Source organism: Schistocerca cancellata, chromosome 7, assembly GCF_023864275.1.
Source record: "Schistocerca cancellata isolate TAMUIC-IGC-003103 chromosome 7, iqSchCanc2.1, whole genome shotgun sequence".
NCBI classification, from domain to species: Eukaryota; Metazoa; Arthropoda; class Insecta; order Orthoptera; family Acrididae; genus Schistocerca; species Schistocerca cancellata.
In genome coordinates, this window is record NC_064632.1 from 341,126,242 (window position 1) to 341,153,191 (window position 26,950).

Genomic DNA, 26,950 nt, shown 5'->3' on the forward strand with positions numbered 1-26,950 from the left:
AGCCTAGACATGTCAACATGAACTGTTGCGAACCAGTTATTAGCAATGGAACTGCCGGTACCCAATCTCTAGCCCATCTTCCACCCATGCCACAGTACTGACATGCATGGCTTGACTGGTGCAGTCAGAGGATCATCTGGAAGATAGAATGGTGTACCATGGCCTTCAGTGATGAAAGTAGATTCTGCCTTCACACAAATGATGGTCATATGCATGTATGACATAGTCCTGGTGAGCATTGTCTTGCAGAGTGCATTTGTGCAAGAAACTCTGACCCCACCCCAGGTATTATGGGCTGGAGTGCAAGAAGTTGCAACTGTTATTCACCTTTGGTGTTTCTGGAGAGGATGCTAACCAGTGTTTAGTATGTGCAGCATGTTGTTAGACTCCTTCTTTTACCATTCTTGAAACAGGAAGGTGATTTTTCATTCTAACAGTATAATACTCACCCACATACTGCCCACTGCCCATGAAACCAAACGTGCTCCGAAAGACGTGCAACAGCTTTCGTGGCTAGTAAAATCTCCCTACTTGTCTCCAGTCGAGCACATGTGAGATGTGATGGGACAAGAAGTGTCTTGTGCTACTCAACAGCGAACAACTCTTACAAAACTACATGAACAGGTCAAGCATGCAGGCATTGCATAATCCATCCCAGAGCAGTATTCATTATGTGTGTGATCGAATGGGTGCCACACCCAGTGCATGTGTTGCTGCCCATGGAAGCTACACCAGGTACTAATGTGGGTGTTTCAGCACAGCTTGATACCTGGTACATCAGAACCACTTATGCTATTGATCTGTAAATGTAATCATTTCATATACTCTATATGCACTGTTGCAACAATAAAGCTCTAAAAGGATATACCATTTTTTTATTTTATTTTATTTTTTTTTTTTTTTTTTTGGCAGTTATGTCTTGACTCATCGACGTAACTCAACAATTTTGTATTTTGGCTCAGACACCAACATAGCCAGAAGGGTTATTTCGTTCTACTGACTTAATGGTTTTTGTGATCTCTCTAACACACAAGTTGTCATAACTGATGTAGGATGGTGGAGTATGTATTACCTGTCTAAGCAGGTTTATTGAGTCTGCTTTCACTGGACTGTTTTTGTCTGTGTGTTTGCAGCTACTGTTAGGAAGAATTAATTGAATTTAGTAGCCAATGCTTTTAATTTCGTGTCATATGTCTCATCAGTACTACCATCTGGGAATTCAATAGTGTTTATCTTGCTGAATTCATGCGTTTCATGCCTTGTTCTTTGAATTTGAATTTTTTCTACCTAGTACATGGCTTTTCTCTTTTTGGTGGCACATTGAAGAATTTCCCTTTGTGAAGCAAAACATGTGGTCAGACATGTCAAACAGTTCACATTCTTATTACAGTTCAGGAGTACATTTTTTGTAGAAATGGCAGCATCAGCTTAGCATTTGCGTCGCCAAATTATTGCTAACACAACATATTATCCAATCTGTGGTTTGCATTTTAACTCAGTATTATGCCTGTTGTGCTCTGTAGAGGTAAATAGTATTTTTATTGGTTTTGTATGTTGAGAGAAAAGTCTGCTAAAAGATGATTGTATAATAAAGAATTTTTAGAAAAGAATGAAATTTATCATCTGCTGGTAATTTTTTTCTTCATTTTTCTTCCTGTAAATTCTCTCTGAATGGTGTAACTGAGTCAGTATCAACAGTTCTGGATATTTTCATTTTCCTTCCTTAGTTAAACCTAATTCATAGGGTTAGGTTATTGTTGCCACTTGACCATCATGGCCCAATAAACAATTTGTTGTGGAGCTCAGATCTATTTCATTAAAGACAGGAGGATTTAGAAATAAATCATCAAAAGTCTGTGGCTCAGTGGGCTTCTATTCTTGTTGGGAATGTTCCTGTGGGATTCAGACCAAAACTGGACATCACTAATTCAACGTGCCTTAGATCAGAGATGAAATCTGTGTTGAAATCTCTGCATACAGTCATTTGCCTGTTATTTCTGTCAAGTCTTATTTGTAGGCACTCTAACTGCTTAATGAAATTTAAAACTTTTCCATTTGGGAGCCTATAGGCCAGTGGTTCCCAAGCTGGGAGGGGGGGTTCAGAGATTTATGGGTGGGGGGGGGGGAGGGGTGGGGGGGGGGTACAGTGAGGCATAGACAGCTTAGAAGAAGGCAGAAACATGTGGTCAGACATGTCAAACAGTTCACATTCTTATTACAGTTCAGGAGTACATTTTTTGTAGAAATGGCAGCATCAGCTTATCATTTGCGTCGCCAAATTATTGCTAACACAACATATTATCTAATCTGTGGTTTGCATTTTAACTCAGTATTATGCCTGTTGTGCTCTGTAGAGGTAAATAGTATTTTTATTGGTTTTGTATGTTGAGAGAAAAGTCTGCTAAAAGATGATTGTATAATAAAGAATGTGTATTATGTACGGACTCTGTTCATTGAAAAAGAAAATCTTCATTTGCCACAGAGTGTTGTGTGTCAAAATGTCCTCAGTAACAACTCATTGTGGCCTGTGCCTCTGGAACGTCATGTAACAACATCTCATGGCATTGAAAAACAAAATGACAGAGTTTTTTGTTGGAAAAAGAAATAATTTAAATTGCATGAAATTGTACTCTACTGAGATCTTTCAATAGGAAAACAAGAAAGTTATTGAGGCATTACATGAAATTTCTCTCTTAATAGCTCAAAACAAAAAAACCTCATACTATTGGTAGACATTAATCAGACCTTCCACTCTTAAAGCAACCAGAATCCTTTTTGTAGAATACAGCAAAAAATGGACAAGACACCTCTTTCAAATGACAATGTACAAAGTAGGATCAAATGGCTCCATGTTTAGTTTTATATTACTCTGAATTTGATAACCCTCTTTTACTAAAGTGTGGATTGCAGAGTATTGCCAAACAAAGCTTTTTGAAACAAGTAAAAATAAATAAACTTAGAGGGTATGACATATTCTGGGGCTGCAAAGAGAGGCACCAGGTAGAAAAGATTGGGAACCACTTCTATAGACTTTTGGAACTGTTGTCTTATATTTTTCCAAGTCTGTCACTGAAGCACAGCATTTGAATAGGCGCTCAATACAATATTCACTGAGGCCTGAGGCTTGTGACTGTATTCTGCTTTTTGTGTATAGCCACTCCCCCTTTCCCCAGATTACACCTACACGAATCTTAACATCTATATAAAGGTTAGCTGTTCGATTTCTCTGACTTCCAGATGACCTTCTGTTATGTATAGCACACATGTAGAAATAGCTTTAGAATTTTAAATGTTTTGTATTGAAATGAGAAGCTCAAGCTTCTTATGTTTTGATGGACAAGTCTAAGCGTATTATGTTTGTTAACGTTTGTATAGTGCAAGCTGCCTTTTTTTTGCTTCTCCATTTATTATTGCAACTGTGTCTACAGCTACTCAGTACCTCTGTTTATAAGAAACATTTACACTAAAAAAGCCTAGTGGAAATATTGGAAATCATAGGAATTGCACAGACAATATTCTGCCTCCATTGAATGCTTCTGAAAATTAGCTATTCAAGTTAGCCACTCCTACAATACATCTGAATACTTGGACTTAGGAATATAAATTCAGCCTAACTCTAATATTTCTATAATAGATGCTGATTTTGCCACTGTATGCTGGTAGATAGATAATAGCAGCCTGTGTAAAGTTACAATGCTTTGTTTGAGTCATTAGATTAATGACAGTACAATGGTTGAGTGGCATGGGGGGAGGGAGGAGGGTGGAGTGGCTCTCTTCAAAGTAGCTGTTTTTCTCCTAACATACAAATATAAAGTAATCTAGAAGTGATTACAACAATTATCAGTTTGAGTAGATTAACAGTAGTCATAATTTATTGTTAGTATACTTCACAGAAATAGCCAGCAGTTATTGCTTCTGCCTGTCAATGTATATTTGTTCCACATCTGTGAAGACTCTCCTTCATGAGGTGCTGATGAGACATGAAGTGTCACTGAATGAATGAATGTATGACTGAATGACAGCAACAGAAATATTGTAACAATTTTCATTTACTCCAAAAAATCCTTTGAAAAGTTTTTGTACTCATCTGGTTTACAGACATGAATATAAGGTTAGGCTGTGTTACACAGGTTGCTGTGCATGGAAAAATGGGGTAGACATACTGCTACAAAACACATCTCTCTCCCTTGCCCCAACTTAGTGGCAAATAGGGTGACTTTTTTTATCAACATTCATTGCCTTTTGCAATAGTAACAGTTTCATACTGGCACTTTCATACTTATAGCTCTAGTGTGACAAGGAAGGGACAGATAGTCAGCTGTGGCCTTGTAGTAGGAACCATCCTGGCATGTACCTGGAGTAATTTATATACAGAAAAAACCTACATCAGGATGGTCAGATTCTGTTTGATAACTGAAGGCATGCCATATCATTAACTCCAAAGCAAATTTTCAATTTTTGATACAGTTCAGAGAAGATATGTGTTATGGGATAAAAGCTTTCAATCCTGATTATGGGATATAATACGGCTTGTAATATGGTTTATGATATGTAAGGCAGAAAGAGGCTAAACCCTATTGGCAAGGCACCTGAAATTGCCTACTGTAGCCACATGCTCTTTGTTACATGCTTTGCTTTACATTCATCTGATTTTTGTCACTTGTGCACAGGGAGACGCAGGATCCAGAAATACTGTCTGCATTAAAGACATTGATTCGTCAGTACTTCAGCTCCGCAGAGGACTTTGAGCCAAAGAGTGCCTTCATTGCCACGTGGGACAGTGTGGGATATTATGACATGGGTGCTGATAAGGTGAGTCACAAGCAGTGCACTTCGTCAAACAGTTGTTATCTGTTGTAGCATCATGCTTTAGAAAACTGCGTAACATCATACTGTTTTCTTGAGCATAATGCCACAAAATGTGTCACTATATTTCCTGTGTATGGGCTACTTTAAAGGTTTTAATTGAAAATTAATCTATTGCTTGTGGTTATGATATCCTCTACAATGGGAACCACAGAGTAGTTGGATTTGTATTTCAATTGTATAACTATGATGGGAAGTCTCCAAACGACCATTTCTGCTAATTTCAAAGACATATGCCATGTAAGTAGTAGCACGAAGTTCCTAATTTTTGACACTGTCAGAGCATTTAGTCTTTGGATGAGTCTTTCTACTGAATTCTGATACAAGGAAGGCAAAATCTGTGTTAATTCTTCCAGGAGCAGGGTGAATAGTTTTGCTGCATTTGTAAATGAACTTGTCTGGTATGCAACTACTACTCTAGCTCAACACTGTCCCAATGCACCATTTATGAATGGAACATGAAAGGGTGATCCCTTAGTGGTACAAGAAGTACCCTCTGCCACTCACCATTAGGTGGCTTTTGGAGCATGATGTAGATGTAGAAGGACACAGATATGTTCACTGGGGTTCAGTTAAAGGCTGTAAAATAGCACTTCAACAAATTTTCCTGATCTGAACTATAATACAAAGATTTGTACTTTGTACCTAGAGATCTTACTGCACTGACACAGAAAAGGTACAGCAGTCCCATACTGCTGCCACTGTGTATTGTGTGTGCTATTATCTAAAGTGGTTTCAGAAACATCTATAATCAAAAGAGAAGTAAAGAAATTTGAGTTTAATGTCCCATCAGCAATGAGGTTATTAAAATTGTTTTCTTTATACGGGCCCACAGCCATCGAACATCGAGTGTTGTCTTACTGAGGCTGTCTGTTATTTAAATAAATTGTTTTTTTTGTCACTATTGGCCAGTTAAAACCACATAGTCATTATAAAGTGTCATTTACATTTCATTGATCCTTCAATTCTCCCATCAGGAAAGAGAAGCTTCAGGCATGTTGAAGGAGTCAAACATTAACAAAAGACAAGCACATCATAGCAACTTAATCTGTATACTGTAATAGCAATTAACCATTACTGTACTACTTAATGCTTTTCATGCTGGTGACAGATAAATTTTATCAAGTAAATATGAAAGAACACTACTACTTTGAAAAAAGCTGCTGCTTCCTCATTTTCACTACATAGCCACTGTTTATCTCCTAACCTATTGTTAAGTTAATAAGTACTTGATTATTTTGGTAAATTTCAAATAAAATAGTTACCTATAGCTCTAAATATTAAGTTATGTTTGCAGAATGTTACTACTTGACATGAATCATTACAGCAAACTCTGTTGCTTGCCATGTAGGTAACAGAATTTTTTTAATCTTTGATTCTAAATAGTCTAATAATTTGTAGAAAGAATGACTAATGAGGTATTTTTTAAATTTTCTTTTGAGCTGTTGGGATTCCCAATCTTTTGATTTATGCTAAATGGGGGTGTGTTGGATGCTTTTACAGAAGATCTACTATCCATTCTGAATCATAGACATGAAGGCAAATGGCAAATTTTACACAAAACTTATTTTTGTGTTTTTTATTGTGATTGAACATTGGAAAGTCCATGTTTGAATATCAACAATTATGAAAAGGATAGATTGCAACTCACCATAAAGATGACTCGTTGAGTTGCAAACAGGCACAGTGAAAAGAGTAGCCAGAGTAGCTGCAGATAGAGGTCATTTGTGTGTGAGGTATACCTGCTTGTGTGAATGTATATGTTTTCCTTTCTTTTCTGAAGAAGGCTTTGGCTGAAAGCTCGGTGTGTAATAATCTTTTGACTGTGGCAGTCTGTAACTGAATGTGTCATCTTTACAGTGAATAGCAATCTATCTTTTTCATAATTGTTTCTGTTGTGATTGTGTGCACCACAGTTCAGCTGAAAATGATTTTAATGTCAGTAACAAGAACCAGTAAGGAGTAAATTAATTTGAAAACAAACTTAAAAATTCCAAAACCCTTAAAACAGCTTCTGGAAAATTGTACAGTTATCTACTTTACACACTGTTCTAACTGCTTACATCTTATGAATGGTGTATACTGATAGTAGATCATACATACAGTTACAAATTAAAAAAGAATGCTGAAGCATGTCCAGACTCATCCATGATCTAGCTGATTGTACATTACATTCTAAAACATAATAATAAGCTGCACTGCTCACACATAACATCAAATGGAATATACAAACTGAAATGCATTTTTCTTTACCCTTTTAACCTAAATGGTAGGTTATTATGTTGTCTATTGTGTATGAAAGGCCAGAACATTATCACACCATTACCTCTTTGGTGTGGCAGTTTTTAAAGCAGTTTGCTATTTTTTTTTGTATTTTTTATTGAATGCCAAGCTATTTTCAGTGGAACATGGTACAATACTAGACTCGCATTCAGGAGATCAACACTTCATATCCCTATCTGGCCATCAAGATTTTGATTTTCCACAGTTTCTCTAAATTGCTTAAGGAAAATACTTAGACGGTTCCTTTTAAAAAGTCACATTACTTTCAAAAAGTCCTTGCTCAGCATGAGCCTGTGCTCCATCTCTAATGACCTTATCTTCTCTTCCTTTTAGTGGCAGTACTGAGGTTATTTTACTGTGGAACTCTAAAGAAATATCTGTGTCATTCTTAGCCAAAATACTTAAATTTGTTTGTGATGTAGCATTTATAAATTTAAAGAAAGCTTTGGACAATGTTTAGTGGAATACACTCTTCAAATTTCTGAAGGTTTCAGGGATAAAATAAAGGGAGCAAAAGGTTATTTATAATTTGCACAGAAACTAGACTATGGTTATAAGAGTTGAACGACATGAAATGGAAGCAGTGGTTCAAATGGGAGTGAATCAGGGTTATAGCCTCTTTTGATGTCAGTCAAACAGTACATCATGTAAGCACTAAAAGAAATTAAGAACATAAATGTGGAGCAGGAATCAAAATTCAGGGAGAAGAAATAAAACCTTTAAAGTTTGCTGATGATGTTGTAATTTTGTCAGAGACAGCAAAGGACTTGGAAGAGCAGTTTAACAGAATGCATAGTGTCTTGAAAAGAGATTGCAAGATGAACGTCAACAAAAGTAAAATAAGGGTAGAAGAATGTAATCGAATTACATCAGGTAATACTGGAGGAATTAGATTAGAAAATGAGACACTAAAAGTAATATATGAAATTTGCTATTTGGGCAGCAAAATAACTGATGATGGCAGAAGTAGAGAGGATATGAAATGCAGAAGGGGGGAGAGAGAGAGAGAGAGAGAGAGAGAGAGAGAGAGAGAGAGAGAGAGAGAGAGAGTGAGAGAGAAAGAGAGAGAGAGAGAGAGAGAGAGAGGAATAGTAGTAATAATTCTGAAATGGAAACATTGGAAAATCAAAGATAGATTAACAATATAAAATAAGGAGGCACTGAGCAGTAGAAAGGCATGTTTAAAGTATGTTTAAAAGTAGACAAAGCTGTCAGACAGAGTCCTTCCTCAGACAGAGAGAACCACTTGTGTACTATTAATACTCATACACACACAAGTCACACTCACACATGGCCACTGTCATCTCTGGGTGCTGAAGCCCGAAGATTTTGACATGTTGCAGAAATTGGCAATTTACTCTAAATGTTCAGAAATGTAAAATTTTGCACTTTCAAGAACCAGCTTTAAATGATTACTCTAGGAACATGCTATAACTCTCTAAGTATTGCTCACATAGGGATCATGGGGTTAAGATTAAAATAATTGCTGCAATCACAGAAGCATTCAAACAATCATTGTTCCTGCACTCCATATGTGAATGGAACAGGAAGAAATCCTAATAACTGGTACAATGAGATGTACCGTCTGCCACGCACCTCATGGTGGTTAGCAGAGTATAGATGTAGATGTAGATCTAGTGGTCTGGATTAAAGAAGAGGCGTGGGTGAGGGGCAGGGGGTAGGGATAGCAGGGTAGGGGTGGGGGAAGAAGCTGAAGTGCTGTCTGTGGGAGTGCACAGGGATGCGGCAGGGAGAGGATGGTGGAATGTTAAGTACAGCATCAGGAGGCTATGTTTGTGGGGTAAAGAGAGAGAAGAAGCAGAGAATGGGAAAGGACTATACAGACACTGGAGTGGACATGTGTGCAGCTGGAGTGGGATGAAGGCAAGTAGGAACAGGGACCTGTAGAGGTTGAGGCCTGGGGGCTTAGGAAAATGAAGGATATGTTATAGGCAGAGTTACCACCTGTGCAGCTCGGAAAAAAACTGGTTTTGATTGGAAGAATCCAGATGGCACTGGCTGCTAAGTAGTCACTAAAGTCAAGCACGACCTGTTGCACAGCATGCTCGGCAACTGGGTGGTCTCGCTGTTTCTTGGTCATACTTTAGCAGTGGCCACTCATGTGGACAGACAGCTTGTTAGTGGTCATGCCCACACAGAATGCCACACAATGTTTGAAGCTATTGGTATACCACTTGGCTGCTTTTGCAGATGGCCGTTTGCCTCTGGTGCAGTAGGACATAAGTGTGACAGGACAGGAGTAGATGGCTGTGGGAGGATGTGTGAAGCACGACTTGCAACTAGTCTGATAATGGATGATTAGTTGTGGGGAAGGTATCATATAGGGAAAGACAAAGATTTTGCATAGATTGAATGGACAGTGGAGTACTACCATTGGAGGGGTGTGGAAGGTAGTGGGGACTATATTTCTCATTTAAGGGCACAACATGAGGTAGTCAATACCCTGGTTGAGAGCATGAATGTATTAAGATACTGGATGAATGAGGGTAGAGTGTCTTCAAACTCAGTCCAGATCATGAAGCTGTTAACAGTGAATTTTAGGGATTTGTGATTCTGCATTGCTAGGAATTATTCCTCCAGGTGACCCATGAGTAGTTTGGCATAGGATGCACCTTATGGGTGGCACTGGGTGTACTGTGGATTTGTTTACAAGTGATGGCTTTAAAGGATAAATAATAAGTGGGTGAGGATTGGCTGGTCATGGTGATCAGAAAGAAGGTTATATGTTTCTAGTCGGTTGGATGTTGGGAAAGATAGTGTTCAGTGGTGGTAAGGCCATGGTCATTGCAATGTTAGTGTGGCAGGAGTGGAATTGATTTGATGATCAGGGTGCTGAGTAGTAAAAGGACATGAACTGTGAAGAGTCAGTAGAGCAAGTAGTTGGTGTGTCTTATATAGGAGGATAGGTCATGGGTAATAGGCTGCAAGTGTATGTCCACAAGGACAGAAATTCTTTCAGGGGTGGGGGGAGGGGGAGAGGACTGTGCAGTATCCAGCCAAAATGATATGTCCTGGGTAGTTGGGTTTATGTATTTTAGCCTGCATGTAGAAGGTAGGAAGACAGAGAGAGACTCAGGGTACAGGTTCTGGGATGGACACAGGAATTTGAGGACGGACTGGAGAATATGATGGATTTCTGGAATAGGGTTACTGTGGCAGGGCTTGTAGGTGAATCTGTCCGACAGCTGGCAGTGTCTCCACCAGGTAAGCCCTGCAGTGGTGGAGCCTTTGTAAACACTTGGGATACTAGGGTCAGAATCCGTTTTTAGACGGCAGATTTCTGTTCTGTCTGGATATTAGCTTCCATCTTGAGGATTTTGGGGAGTAATGATGATACGGAGTTAGAGGTTGGTAAGTTCTGGAAAGTTATCAGGGCACGATTTGGTCAGAAGAGGGGTGGACCATGGTTAGGTGGAAAACCAAATAGAGTAAATCAGGATTCAGTATTTATTTTATGATGAGTGTAATGGTAGGGTTGGTGAAGAAAAAGTATTTTCACTGTAATGGCTGGGAGAAGGTGAAGAGTTCTTTTAAAACCCAGCATGATTGAATTTGGGAGTGGGGCAAAATGTGAGACTTTTTGAGAGGACTGATACTTCTGTGGGACTCAGGCTTTAGGAGCCATGTTGCAGCTCTGTTTAGGTTCGGGTTCTGTAGTGTAATGGGTGGGAGTTATGAATCAGTATTATGCAACATGTGAGCAACTGAGTCCTTTTGTGCACCAGGGTATTGACTATCTCTTGTCATGGTCTTCTCTAAACTGTGGCCAAGAGACAGCTGGACCATACTGATACTGAGCATTCTGCACATTGTGCTGTGCTTCACTTCAGCAATTGCCTCACATTCTGTGTCATCTGGATTCTTCCCACCAACACCAGCTTTCCTGATTTGCACAGCTGGTGACACGTATCCTTCATTCTTGTAACTGCCCTCACTTCAGTCTTCACTAGTCTCTGTTTCCACCTGCCTCTATCCCCTTTGCTGCCCTCACTCCAGCCCTACTGATGCCTGCCACCCCCAAGTGCACCTGCATCATTCTGTCTCCTTCTCTGCTTCTCCTCCCCTACTTTTCCACCAAGCACAGCCTCCCAGTGGTGCAGCCTTCTGTACCACCACTACCCACTCCAACTGAGATCACATCTCATGACATTTGGGCCCCAGTGGCCAAAGATGACAATGACCATGTGTGCGTGTGTGTGTGTGTTTCAATGTCTGAAGTAAGATTTTGTTCAGTAGCTTTGTTTACTTGTAAATGTACTTTAAATATGGCTGTCTGCCATTCAACACCCCTATGTGGTGAGTAGCAACCTATTCTGTTTCAGTGTATTTCTGAAAAGATAAATTTGTTAACATTGAATGTAAATGGTGAGTTAGGAATGGCTGACTGGACACATCCTGTGGCATCAAGTAATCATCAATTTGCTAATGGAGGGAAGTGTGAAGGGTAAACCTTGTAGGGAGTGTCCAAGTCTTGAGTGCAGTAAGATTCAAATGGATGTAGTTTTCAGTAATTATGCAGAGATGAAGAGGCTTGCAAAAATTGACTAGCATGGATAGCATGGAGAACTGCGTCAAATCAGTCTTCAAGCTGAAGATCACAACGATAACATCAGCAGCAGTAACAACAACATATGTGTACGTTCCTAGAAAAATATAATTTTCTCTATTGCAAATTTATTTAATGACAAAGCCTTCCTTTATACCTGATAACGACCATAACATTATTCATGATTATTCATCCAGTAAACCTAATTTTTCTGTACATACTGCTCTTTACTTGTTCTGTGTTGTCAGAAATTAAGTGACCAACAGATATGTATAAATAAATTCGTGCCTCCCACTTTTCCTTTGAGTTGTTCTTCAATAGACTCCCATAATGACAACAAATATGTGTGTCACAGGTGAACACGTACCAGGTGGTGGTCACAAGTGATGGGCAGCGATCATTTGTTCAATTCCTGTATGCAGATGATGGCATACAGTGGGTACAAGGTTCAGGACAAGAGGGTGGTTTGCCTGATGCCCGCGCTCAGGCAGGGCTGGTGGCTGCAGATGGCCGGCTGTACACTCTGCGGGGCTCAGGCACAGACCATGTGCAGAACCTCTACAGGTGAGTTGACAGCTTCTGTAGGCAAATGGGTGTCCACTTGGTATGCTAACAAGTGACAACATGTCTTTAGCCTGTTATATAGGCATCATAATTGTACAATTATTCAGAAATTAATAATAAAATCTCTCCACTGTCTTTATAACAGTTTGTTGTTGAACACAGCTCTTCAGTCATACAAAGAAATGAGTGTTGTTGGCAGGGAATTTCAAGTTAGTACTGTATTTCTAGATTTCCAGAAGTTTTTGAACAGCATACCTCACAAGTGGTAGCTTATCAGTCCCAGATGGATTCATATTTTCCTGTCAGAAAGGTCACTGTTCATAATAACTGATGGTATATCATCTAGTGAAACCAAAGTTATATCTGGGGTTCGACATGGAAATGTTATAGGCCTTCTGTTTGTTACCCTTCATCTGCATTAACAAATAAAGTCAACAGTAAATCAAAACTAATTACAAAATCATTTACACAAGATGCCTGCATTGTGTGAAAATGGTGATTGACTCTGAACAATAAAAAGTGATGTCTTCAATATGAGTACTAAAAAGGTCCATTAAATTTTGATTATGTAGTAAATCACAGATATTTTAAGGCTACTGGTACAAGTAAATACCAAGGGATTGCAGTTGCAAACAACTTAAAATGGAATCACCACACAGAAAATGTTATGGGAAAGGCAAACAAGAGACTACATTTTATTAGCTGAACACTTAGAAGGTGCAGTGTATCTACTAAAGAGACTGCCTACGTGATATTTGTCCATCTTCTTCTGGAATAATGCTGCGAAGTTTTAGATCACTGCCAGATAGGGTTATTGGTGGACATCAAAAAAGCTCAAAGCAGCACAGCTCATTTTGTGTTGTCATGAAACAGTGGTGGGAAGTGTTATGGATATGATAAGTGATTTGGTCAATTTACATTATGGGGAGATCTTTCCACAAAATTTCAGTCACCAATTTTCTTCTCCAAATATGAAAACACACATACAAAATACAATTTTAAGCACATCTTTAGGGTGTCAGCTGACCATTGAAGGTGACATCACAGAACTTATATTCAGTGACAGAACTAGAGGCATTCGCTGTTGTCTGGGTCTTTTGTTTGTCAGGGCACCACAGTAAATTTGACAGTGAACCTAAAGCGCTGAGTTTTCTGATAAGCTGCAAACTGTTATGCACTAAATTGGCAACAAGGTCTCCTACATACAGGAGTTTTGAGGTAGTGGATGTGCAAAGAGAACCAAATACTGTGACCCTTTGAATTTGTATGTGGAAATATTGCTTATGAAGCGCAGCAGTTACTGCAAATAATTCTTCTCAACATGTGTCAGAATATGGGCCAATTAAAAGGCCAAGATCTTTGTTGGTATCAGGTAATGGATCAATATATAACAGCATGAATGAAGGAAAGATATGTAACTGCACTTTTTTTATACCTTCATAAAGTGTTTAAATATTTACACTCTAAAAATGCAATAATAGAGTTTATAATCAAGCTGATACACAGTTCTTAGCTGAGACGAAAAGATATTTAAAGTTGATGTTAATGATATCTCAGCTATGATTGCACCTCATATGCCAGTACCTGCAAACTGGAGTAGCCACAGCAGTTGCTGGATAAAAAGCCTATTGAATCTATGACAGACTTGGATGACATGTCTGATTATGTAGAAAGTACCATTAGAACTTGTAGGGAGTAAGATGCTCTGTCATTATGAACTGCAAAATATATCACTGAATCCTGCTTATTCTTTGCTTTCATCTTGTTCATGGATGTTTTGAGGATATTCTGTGGTTTACTTGAGTTGTTTGCATTCTCATGTGTCCCTTATAAATGTTGTCAATAAAGCATTCATTCTAAAATACAACATACAGACATAAAATAAAAGTTTAGGCACAACAACTATGAAAAGACAGGAAGTAAAGGTGAAGCAGCAAGAAAGAAAAATGTTCAAAAAATTGAAAAATGTAAAACAAAAGGTGGATAAATGTGGTTAAATTGACAACATTGATAATGACAGCAGTGGGTTGTTAGAAGGAGGAAGGGCAAGATGCAGAATTGGAAAGAATGAAGATTGCAGTAGGAATAGTTAATGTAATTTAATTATATGATGTGTGGGAATCAAGAATGTGTTGTATAATAGCTTCTTTAGCAGACCATAATAAAAAAATATTTTAAAAGAAGTAATACCAAACAAAATACTTGGATAATTTTGGTTAGGGACCCAAATAGCAAGGTCATCAGGCCCATCGGATTAGGGATGGATGAGAAAGAAAGTCAGCTATGCTCTTTCAAAAGTATGATCTCGACATTTTCCTGAAGTGATTTACGGAAGTCACAGGAACCTAAATCAGGATGGCTGTCCTCCCAAACGTGAGTCCTAGCCACTGCATCACCTCACTTGGTAACAAAATACTTGAAAAGAACTTTAAACAGATAGATAGATAGAGATAGATAGATAGATAGAGAGAAAGAGATAGAGAGAGGAACTATGTCTCCTAATTGTAGATCTGAAACTACTGAACACACTGCCCACTAGACCACTACTATTCTGGCTGAAAACTACCCCAAAAAATACTAGCCAGTTTCTTTTTTTCTTTATATTTTTTTGCATTAACAATTTTATACCATCACAAATAAGAAGAGCTAGTCACAAAAAATGTAAGTTTATGCAAATTGTTGATGTCTTTTCATGAAAATATTCTGTTACACAATTACTGTACTGAAAGATACTGGTCTGCTTTCAGGTAATGTAACGTCTCTCAGAAACCATGAAGTTGCTTAGTTACTTGCATACTATACCATTTGACTTGAAATTACTTTTTTGGGATTGGGGTCTCAATGATGTATTTCTCTCTGTTATATTTAAATTGCAATTTCATCTTCTTTAGGTGTAACCCATCTCTAAATTAACATTCTGTGATACATGGTTTTTGTAGATATTCTTTTCTATAAATTATTTATTAATATTCTTCATCCTTACTTTTCTATAAATTATTTATTATTATTCTTCATCCTTATATTTGGTAGTGGCTAAAACAGTTTTATTACTGAAATCTGTTTTTGTTCATTTAAAAAAAAATAGTTATTTCTTCTGTAGTTTTCTTCATATTCCTCTTCTTTCTTCTCAGTGTGATATGATATTTTTTCCATTAGGTGGTCCAATATTGGTGAACCTGGTGTCTGGCTGTTCAACATTGGAGAGACTGATGAGAGAGGGAATATCTTACTACCAGACTTAGCTGAAGATCCATCAGGTACAAGAAGATTTGTGAGGAGCATATGTTTAAAGACATGTACAAGATACGCATTTTTAATAATGTTGCTGACTGACTTTGATTTCAAAAATTCTATAAAAGTACTTAAACAAAAATAAACTGCATATTAAGAGCTCTTAATTTACATTTGCTCATTTGATCTTTACTTGAAGTAACCCCAAAGATTACATGTTGTATCGAACCTAAAATCATTGTAAACTAATTTCACAATATTAAAAAGTATGATAAAAGAACACATTATTTTAGGTGCTGATGCTGAAGTAAACTCTTGTGCCCAACAAGGAATAACAACATGTCATAGTCACGCTACATGTCTTGACTATGAAACAGGGTTTTGCTGCACTTGTAATGAAGGTTATTATGGAAATGGCATCCATTGTTTGAAAGAAGGTTAGTATTTACAAAGTAAGAAGATCCACTTAACTGATTACACAGTTACAAACCTTTTGCTCTTACTTCTGATTTTTCAAAACAAAGTCCATGTATTTTATTTAAGTTAAAGGTTAGAATTAAAGAATCCAACTTCATTTAAAACTAGTTTGATACTGAAATATTACTTGTGTCCATGCACCAGAGCTTCTGTGGCACTGCACAAAACTGCACTTGTGGATATGACCAGAATCCACACATTCTTGGCAACAAGTGATGTGTGAACCATTACAAGATGTACTGCTCCATGGATTTAGTTGGAAACATTTATTGGTGCACCCAGAATAAGTCCCTGCTCTGTTACACTACATAATTCTGAATAAGGATTGCCAGCCCCATATTGACCTGTGTGACAGACTTAAACTTCTCACAACTTCAAAGTCAATAAATGAAATCCTTTAGCTTTCTAATTACTTTCATTGAAAATTCTGAGAAACCACTGGACTAGAATATGTTCTCTCATTACAGTTAAATGCAGTACCTCCAACTGGCTCCTAACAACTCCCTTCAATATCCTCTGCAACATCAGAACAGGAGTAAAATCTAAAGTCGGTACAACACACTCAAATTTCCATGGAAACGAATATAATTTATTGGTATCAACAAAAATGTCATCAAGTCTGTCCAGATCACTAAACACCACTGGCTAGCTAGCTGCTTGGGTGCAGAACTTAATTTGGGATCTCTGCCTATTAAGCATGTGCATATTCACTAAACAACAAACTTACCTAGAAAACCAGAATGACTCAAACCAAATTTCACACCCTCTTACGGGGACAAATTTTCAAATTCTCACTAATTTCCCTACTACAAGAAATAACTTGGCTGATCAAGAAAAATCACTAGAAGACACTACAAAACATCCTCTCTCCCCAGAGGGCACATGACTTCTATATGCCAAGGGGGATGCCAGCCATCTATCCCATTTTGTGAGTTCCCAAAACTGTATGACTTTTAGGGATTCCAGCAAATCAGAAATGAGAGCAGGATGTAGGCATTTTTATTGGCCATTTAGTTCTCTCACTGATAGAGCTTCTGTTTTGTGGCAGGACCTTTACAAATTTCTCTGCAGTGGGTGCCAGAGAACACTGGCCATCACAGGAAACCACAAACCTATAAGTCAGCCAGGTAGGCTCTGGCTATAACCATTTTAGGAGGATTAGAGAAAGATTGGTCCATCTCCTGTAGGTTGGAGGACACCTCCTTTTCCCAGATATTGACCCTGTTGTGGTCAATAGTCACAGGAAGAGCTCAACAGCACACAGGTGTGACCACAAAACTAGGTATTACAATATGACAGAACCTTTCTCACCCAAACAGGGTGCGAACAACAGTCAGTATAAATTTAAATCTATGTTAAAATACAAATCAACTATGATTAGTCGATTTCATTCTGGTCTATTTTTTTATTACTCAGATCATTTTCTGTGTCTAGCTTAAAATTGATACGTATAAGATGATTCCTTTCCTCTTTATTCCATCACCGAAATTGAACTTTAGTTCTTGTTCCTTTAGAATCCCATTTTTCCAATAGGATATGTATATATTGCTTACTTTTGTTATTAATTCTTTTAAAATGAGCATGCCACCTTCACTTCTTCCCATATTTTTTGTTAACTTTTCTTTTTTTTTCTTTTTTGAATTCTTTGCATAAATCTTTGTTTATCATGCTCCTTCATGTTTTTGTATCCACAGAATATGCTGCCAGTAATCCATTCTGATCAGCTTTTGCAATGTAATAAGTGCCTGATTCATTAGTTGTCATGGGTTTGTAATCCTTCCTGAAGACAATTTATTTTGTTCCTACTGAGTCTTCTCCTGAATGTCAGACCGTGGAAGAAAACATTATGTATTTAGGCATCAATTTAATCTTGTTGGTTGTGCTTATATTGACGTGTTATAGTGCTCTTCAAAAGGCTTGTCAGTTGAAAATAAAATATTCTGCTACATGTAAAAAGCAATGTACTTTGCAGGTGGTCACATGCGAATGAATGGCAAGGTGACAGGTGTTGTGAATGACATCGAACTTGAGGTTCTTGACATGCAGTCGTATATTGTAACACCTGACGGAAGGACGTATACAGCAGTTTCCCGTGTACCAGAGCTGCTTGGTTATGATATGCAGACACTGAGCATCCTAGGAGGAGTTATAGGATGGGTGTTTGCTCGACCTGTTGGAAAGGCTCTCAATGGATACCAGCTTACAGGTAATGTTGAAAGTTCAACAGTGGGTGAAGTAAAATGAAACCAAATGTAGACTGCCAACATGTTCTCATCAGATTGCAAACCTCATCTTATGTATATGGACATCAAGGAGTTAGACATTTTAAGAATTTCTTTGGGGGTGTCATTTCATGCGTAATATCTTATTTTCTGAAGGTAGAAACTACAAGAGTATTAAGTGCATATAAAATCTAGTATGTCTTTTTTTGATATTAAAGTTGATTACCTTTCATTGAAGATCTATAACATCATGCAGCTACCACATGGTTTGAGACTTCATCAGCAATTCTAATTTATACATAATCTTTCTTTCCTGAACAATGCCTTCTAAATCAAGATCAAGCTGTCTGTATTTTCTCAGTGTGTTCTAAGATAATGACATCCTCCAAAATAATATTTGAAGTCTTATATAAATGAGAGCTTGAAAGGTTTTCTTTTCTGTCTGATGTTAATCAGCTGCTGATAATACTACCTAGCCTCAGAAATATTATATGCCATTTTGAAGTGTGCGTATGATGATTTTCATAAATATGTGCACAGGCTAAGAAACATTTATTTAGTTTCAAAAAAATAAGCCCCTTGATCCTATTTAGGTGATGACTGTTTGAATATGGAAACAGATTGTTTTTTGTTTACTTGTTGCTTTTACTGTTACTCAGTGGTTGCTAAGCATTTGTACATTTGTAGTCACTGTTGTGCACATTCTGCTTTTTGATGGTACAAAACATTCTTTTATAAAGCTTCTATATTAATTATAGTATTAATGCTCACCAAAAGGGTTATGGACTCAGGTGAGAAAGGAATATTTCATAAATGTTAAAAATAGAAGTTGTGCAAAAAATCTGGAGTCAGTTCATAATTAAGTTTCCTGTGTGGCATTCATTTGTATTTCTGCTCATTTATCATTCGTGTATGTAGACTGCAGTTAATTTTATCCATTCATATCTAAAAATGAGTGGCACAGACTCACTGAACTACTTACACTTGAAAAGTTGATTGGATGTGAAAAGTATTCAATGTGGAAATTTGCCATGAAGGCCTATTTAGTCCAAAATGAACTGATGGATGTTATGGAAAACTCTCCTTTGAATTTGAAAAAATAGTCTTGGAAGAAAAAAAGACAGAAAAGCAGATTCCTGGACAATTTTGTGTACAAGGCAAATTATTTCTGCATAAGGGACATGAATGTGGCTGTAGAAGCCTAGAGGGCCCTGGAAAAAGCATTTGAAGACTCTGCCCTCTCATGTACAGTGGACTTGCCTAGAACATTAATCACACCAAATTAGATAGATGAAAGTTAGTAGACAATTATTGTGATCAAATCATAATGACTGCATTTAAGTTAAATGAGAAGAAGTACTTGGTGAGTAAAAAGGGGATAGAAACTTTGCTTCTGGCTGGATTACGTGATCATTATCAACGTATGATTATAGCACTTGAAAAAAGTGGCACACACATCTCTGGAGATTGTGTTAACACTTGGAGTGCCATGCCCATAATGTTTTGTTGTCTTCAATGTTGGAAAGAATGCCACACCTGTAATATTACAGGTATAACATCTTAGTGAGAACTGCCATACTCATTATGTTACTGGCACACACTCTTCACTAGGATGTTGTGCTCATGATATTATGGGTATGATATTCTCTCCAACATTGAAGACAAAGACATGGCACTCAGAGTGTTGAAGTAAAATGCCACAAGATGTCAAACTTGAAGATACAAGTGGGAATGAAGAACCAGCCTTCTGTCTAAACAAACAAGACCATAGGAAACACATCACTAAATTTGTCCAACAAACTGTATCATATGGCTAAAGTTTGTCCTAACAAGGGCATAAGAGAAATAAGCTCATCAAAAAATAATGATAAAACAAATGTGACTAAACACAGTGAGAACAGAGGAAAGCCCATGTTGCAACAGATTCTTTACAGTCTCATGAAAGGGAGATGTGGTATTTAGATTCTTGCGTCTCAGCTCATATCACCCATGATGGAGGGAAGCTTCTTAATGCCAAGCCATATAGTAACTCACTAGTTAGTATGGGAGCCAATGGGAAATAGGAAACATGGAAACATTAATCTTATCTTGTATGCTGATGATAAAACAATAGAAGCAGAAGCATCTTACATCATTCATATCCCAAACTCATCTATGAATTAGTTCCTAGTAACTTGTAAGCTAATGGTGTAAAGTGACCTTTAACAAGAAAGTTGAGCTAATTACCAAAAGTATCTCCTAGGAATGACATCTATTGTCTAAGTGCAAGTGAAATGAGACAATGCTACTACATAGAATGTAGTGGCTTTGCAAGCTAGAAAATATGAATCACAAAGGTATGCTGAAGTTGTCAAAGGTTTCAACAGAACTCATCCCTTTGAGTTGTGCACCATGGGAAAACGCTCAGCCTTCCATTCAAAACTAGCAACACGTTGTATAGAAACATCTGGCCTTAGTACATTCTGATTTGTGTTGGGCAGAGGAGACAGCATCCATTGGTGAAAATCTTTATTTTCTCACATTTATTGATGATTTTTCAAGACCCATCAATGATTTTTTGAGAAAAAGTCTGAAGTTACGCAGAAATTTAGAAACTTCAAAGTCATTTGGAAAAGCAGACAGGCAGAAATATCAAGATGTGTAGCCTGACAATGGAAGGGAATATGTCAGTGATGAACTAAAAACAATTATGACTATTCACTTGAACTTCACATTGTGTGTCAATGTCAATTTAAGGTTATGTGTAAATGTAAATTGATATTTGTTTTTACTTTTACACTGTGGTTATTAAGTGCTGGTGTGTGCGAAGTTCTTGTAGTGCATGTACCGCTTTTACACTTAATAAATCATTCTTTTACAAAGCTTTGACATTAATTATACAAAAAATCCTCAGCAATGATAAACCTACCTGGCGGCATTTAAAAGATCTTGCTGTATTCAAAGGATTCAGCATCAAGAGTCAGGACGTAAAGTTCTGCTATATCAAGCATCACACAGATTCATAAAGCCCTCATTCTTCTTGGTACAGGCTGTTGTCATTTTATGCTTAGATCAACATGGATTTTGCAGTTCAGGATATCCAGTACAGTAATAGCTCATTGATAGTGATAGAGACCTTTAATTTGAACCCTACAAGGGTAATTAGACTCTTCACAGTTTACCCAGCAAAGCGTTTGGAAATGTAATTGTCAGGAATGAAAGTTTTACCAAAAGTCAGGAGTACCCAGACCTTGCAAGAGCTTACTTCTGAATTGAAATTGATTTTCATAGAGAAATATACATTTTCTTAAAAAATGCTTTCTATGCTTTGTAAACATAATTGTATCTAGAACTAAGAATCTCAGCAATCACCATCTTTTAATTTAATGCAGGTGGCGTGTTCAACCACACAGCAGAGATTGAATTTCCTAACACTGGCCACAAAATTACTCTCAGGCAGCGCTTCCTTGGGCTTGATGTGTTTGACCAGCTGCGGGTAGAAGCTGACATTCGTGGTTCTGCACCAACAGTTCCCATTGGTTCAAAAATCCGGGTTCCTGAATATGAAATAGAATACAGGAGAACAGCACCAGGTGAGTCTGCAGCAACTGCCCATTCAGAGAAAACTGGAAACACAAAAGAAATATCTATTTATAGACCAGTACCTGCCTATTAGGTATGACTTTTTACAAGTAGTCTTAAAATCTTGGTTTTGAGAATACAAAGCCCATTAAATATTGTTAGCTCCCATTGTTACAATATGTGTAGAAGTGTCTTCGAATAATTACCCCAGTACACATTCATTAATATGAAGCATGTGGTATTAAATAAACTCATTCATTTATTTATTTGTACATTATGGTTTATAATACTCCTAGTGAAGGTGTACATAATGTTTGTGCAACAAACAAAATATGACAAACTACTCCTGCAACCTATGTTAATAATGATCATTAATAAATTGATAGGTAATTGAAGGTGGAATATAAACATCTATAGAGTGATTAAAGAATTCATGACTTTTGACCTTTAGCTTGCTCCAGCAATTGGTGGAAAAACAACTTTCCCTCCCATGCCAAGGACAGTTCTATTGTTATAGAGGACCATGTTATCACATCATTAGTAAACAGCAGTATGTGATGTTAAACATCATTGGCTCCTGTGTCCCAAACACAGGCTACCCTCTCCACCTGCTCCACATCTATATGTTTAATGTTGAAAGATATTTTAATCACTCTTTACATGAGGATAGATCTCTGCTCATTGAATAAAAGAATTCCCAAGTAGTTGAAAAAGATAATTCCTAGCTGAACTTTTGGATTAGCTTTCTGAAGAATGACTGTGCAGAAGCTTTGCAACTAATAATTAGGGACCTGGAAATGTAGCATCTGTTTTTGGCAAAATTCAAATCCATATTTGGCAAAACCCACAACATGTCTGAATACAAAGCCTTAGTAGTCTTAGTGCTACAAAATTTACACTAAAAGAAGTCTTTCAACAGATGATTGTTTCTGTTGAGAAGCAGGAGCATTTTTCCAATTGTGAACTGAGTGTTTCCATGATTTAAGGTATTTCTCAACATTATTTTTTTTTTCCCGCCCAATTTGATACTTACAAAGCCTGCAAAATATTTAACAGGTCTTGTTTTCTGGTTATTATAGTGCAATGTGTAGACAGTATAAACTAGCGGTTGACTGCCAATATAAACAAACTAGAATTTTGATTGCTAGAGGAGAGAGGAGTGGTGCAGGGAAACAAGCCCTGCCTCCCTCTCCCAGGGCTGACGCCCTACACCCATGTCCCGTTTTTCCGCAAAAGTAGAACTCACACATGGCCTTAGGGCCCCAATCCCTTCTGATGTTTTGAGGGTCGTAACTGAAGTCCGTGGTGGACCAGGATTAGTCTCTTCACTCATTTCAAAATAGGAAAAGAAAACAGTGAACAATGTACAATGCAAAGTAACGATACAATGCAAAGTAATGGCTACCATGCAGTTGTATGCTGGGGTCGCCAGTGTCATAAACGAGGAAGTCCTGCCTGACCTCTACTGGTATTTGAGGCAACCATAATTCAAAACACCCACTGCCTAAAATAGCTGTGTTAAAATGTCTGCATTATACCTACTTTTGAAATTTAGCTAGCAGACATATGTGTACATCTCTTTGTTCTAACATGCGAGGTCCCATGTCTGAATCCTATGTTGCATTACACAGCATTTATCTTACACAGACCATCAGCCACCTGCAGTAAGTGTGGCAACAGAGCATCAAGTTGCATTTATATACTTTCTAAAAACACATTCTTAGGGGTATTATCTTTCCAAATTGGGCTTTGCCATATGAAAACTTTTATATCTTCAAATTTAACACATTTTTCGGACAACACAACAACACATATAAGTCACGGAGTAAGTTGACCTGTGTACAAGTCGGCATTAGATTTAACACTGAGTCTCAGTCTAGCAGCTGCTGCTCGGCTGGCCGCTTAGGTGGCGCAGCTGCTGCCTGGCTGGCAGACAGCGCCGCACGTAGAGGACGTGCGTAATTGCGCGGCGGCCCTTTGAATAATCGGCGAGTCACAACACTTTTCCCCCCTTTGAAATTGTTGCACTGGTCTTGATAGAGGTGTCCTGGAGATGGCTAACGTCCATAGGCGTTGTTTGACTCACCGTAAAGTCTCGAGGAGGAGGCTTTCCGTACGGACGGAAGTGTCCCCGATGATAACGGGTCGAGATGACAGGAGACGTAGGGGTTGAATCTGCTGGGGCCCCCTGCACCAATCTGCCCGTTGCGGCAAGTCCAGTTGATATGACAGGAACAGCAAAATGACTTTAGCCTTGCTTTATTATACATAGTGAACCAAAGGCTCTGCCCATTGATATTCCTTTTGGTAGCAGCTTCTGCTAGAATGCAGGTTTTAAGATGAACATTGACCTTCCAGCACAATTTATAACGACTATTGCCCTTTTACCGTCTATTGAAAATCTGTGTGGTTCCATTTCTCTGTTATTGTCCAGTGAGAATACTAAATCTCAGTCTCTCTGCTATGTGCTTCCTATCTGAGTATACATCATCGAAAAATCATGACAGGATCTACAGAGCACTATGTGTGGGCAAGTGAGTGAGTTAGGACTTTATACTAGCTTTATGTTGCAGTGTTTGATTTGTGGCCAAGGGAAGAAGTGGAAATCTGACCTTAAATCTCATATTAAGAAGATGGAAAGTCTACTGTCAGAAAAAGAAAAAGAATGTATCACAAAGAAACAGTAATATAGAACTGTGTTGACATCCTGCAACAAAAGAGAAAGTGCATATTGTATTAGATAAAGAGCTCATGAGAAATGGAAGGCGAAACAGCTTGAATACAGTGTAACAGAAGGAACTAACAGATGTGGGACACAACATGAAATCAAAACAAAAAGAATATATCACTGAAGGTATAATGCTCAAAGTGCGACATGCATTGGAACTCTAACAAATTAAGGTGTGTTGTTCAGTGAGTTGGTAAAGAAAGGGAAAAATATAAATAATCTAGAACAAAGAAAAAAGAGCAGAGAGAGAAATGTAATGAAAGCAAATATTATGTTTATGTACAAAAGTAATTAGTGAGTAGTAGTGGCTGTTATTCCAATAAGTATTCAAATAGTAGAGTGTAGCCTCGAAGGGGATATGAGTGTGTGTGTGTGTGTGTGTGTGTGAGAGAGAGAGAGAGAGAGAGAGAGAGAGAGAGAGAGAGTGAGAGAGAGAGTATGAATAAGAGTGGGAAAAGAGACAGAGAAAGACTGAGGGGAGCGGGTTAAGGAGTGAAAGATGCAAAAGCCCAGTAAAATTGTCATATGGATGTGATATTTTTAAAGATTTGTAAAAGCAAAATAATGGTAGCAGTAATAACAGTAGGCGGAATTAGTTGTATAGATATGTATGTTTGTGTAATGTCTTTGTGACAGGGAAGTTGTGATAACCAATTGTTGTTGAAAACAGATGATGATTGCAGACAATGTATAATATAGTACTAGTGGTTTCACATGCAACATTTATTTTACTTATTTTGTTAATTTTGAGATTTAATGTTCTGTTGGCAATGAAATCATAATAAGCAGTTCACTATCAGGGTTTTGACAAGGAATGCAGTATGGCTGTGATTTTCAAGATGTGGCCTTTTAACTACTGAACTGGATCAATAGAAAACAGTGGAAGATGTATGTCTCTTAAATAAAGAAATCCAGCATCTTTTATATTTTGTCAACTTTTTTACTGATATTAAAATAGTTTTCCTATAACTGTACATGCGTTAGTAAAAGGAAGGCTGCAGTGGATGGTGTAGGTATGTGTATATGGTGTGTGAGTTATAAGGGGAAATCTGTGTGTCATAGAGTTTGATTAAATTGTTGATGAATTTGTGTTGTTAAGAGGTTACTTCACCTAGTTTGAAGAGAATCTCATGTAAATTGTACCTCTGTCTGTCCACTTTACTATTACAGAGTACCTCACTAGTCACTCCTTCTATAATTTATTGGAATATTAGAACACAGGGATGTAAAAGCCAACTAACTCTAAACTAAACAGGTTTCAATATTTCCAATATGTAGACAGCTGACAATGTTCTGTATAAAGTTATATAATTGCTTTGTTTGAAGTATTATATACAGCAGCGGCTTAATAGTGTGGGTGATGCATCAGTAACTTTTTTTTTAAAAAGTAGATTAACATTAGTCATAATTTTTTTTGTTAGTAAATCTTACAGAAGTAGCCTTTGCACTTTTAATTACTGTGTACCACATGTAGACATAAAAATACATATTATTAACTGTTGATGATATTGTAACTTGGAAATATTGTCTTAATTTTATTTTTTGTCAATAGGAAAGATTTTAGCCAAATCATCACATTCATTCCAGTTGGAAGATGCTCCTGTTGACAATCCTTTTATAGTACAACAGTCAATTGATTATGATGAATGTACTTCTTCTGGTCCAGAAGTTTCAACGTTCCATCTAAAAGTCATTAGAAACTTTATAAGTTATGAAGAAAAAGAAAAAATAATTCGCTATGGAATGACAAGCAAAGTCACAATACCTGATGCAGGTAATATGTTCACAGAAGAATAACTTACTACCAGTTAATTTGACATGAGATAAAAGATGATGAAATTGTTACCCGCAAACAAATTGAAAATAATTAATCTTCTGTAGGGCATGATAAAATACAATGAAATTTCTAAAATGCATGCATAAAATAATTTGGCAATATTTGCATTTTCAGTTGTCATTTGAAACATATTTTTGATCTTATAATGTCATGTAATCAATTGTAATTTAATTTTTTAATTAATTCTCAAATATTGTGATATTAGAGCAGACCAACACATACAGTCATGGCACTCCTTGCTCATTTTTATTGTACAGTGCAACAGCAGCACTCCAAGAGGATGGAAAGCTACAGTTTGGAATACAATATTGGATTAGTGTAATTAGTATTGTTCATACTGATTTGTAACATAATTTTTACAGTAGGGATCATATGTAGTGTCATCAAAATCTACAGTAAATAAAAAATTACATCCTTGTTTTCTTTCTTGAACTACTTAAGGGCCTTGGGAGGTGTGAAATGGTACATTACAGAGCATTTTATTTACAGTTTTCTTGTAAGTTAACAGATACATATTTAATGAAGAATGTTGTTTTCTTTGAAGAACAGAAAATGGCTAGTAAACAGCAGAAGGTCTGATATTTTGCAGAAAAATATTGATTTTCACAACAGCC

General features: G+C 37.3%; 1 protein-coding gene across 2 annotated transcripts in view; it reads left to right on the forward strand.

Annotated features, from left to right (window-relative positions):
• LOC126092570 (nidogen) overlaps nt 1-26,950 on the forward strand; it is a 308,151-nt gene that overhangs the window by 177,216 nt on the left and 103,985 nt on the right. For both annotated transcript variants that reach the window (XM_049908247.1, XM_049908248.1), the window contains exons 4-10: nt 4,671-4,812; nt 12,072-12,280; nt 15,437-15,537; nt 15,805-15,948; nt 17,961-18,194; nt 21,582-21,782; nt 26,052-26,273. In XM_049908247.1, coding sequence (XP_049764204.1) covers nt 4,671-4,812; nt 12,072-12,280; nt 15,437-15,537; nt 15,805-15,948; nt 17,961-18,194; nt 21,582-21,782; nt 26,052-26,273 — 1,253 coding nt within the window. The remainder of the gene's footprint in view (nt 1-4,670; nt 4,813-12,071; nt 12,281-15,436; nt 15,538-15,804; nt 15,949-17,960; nt 18,195-21,581; nt 21,783-26,051; nt 26,274-26,950) is intronic.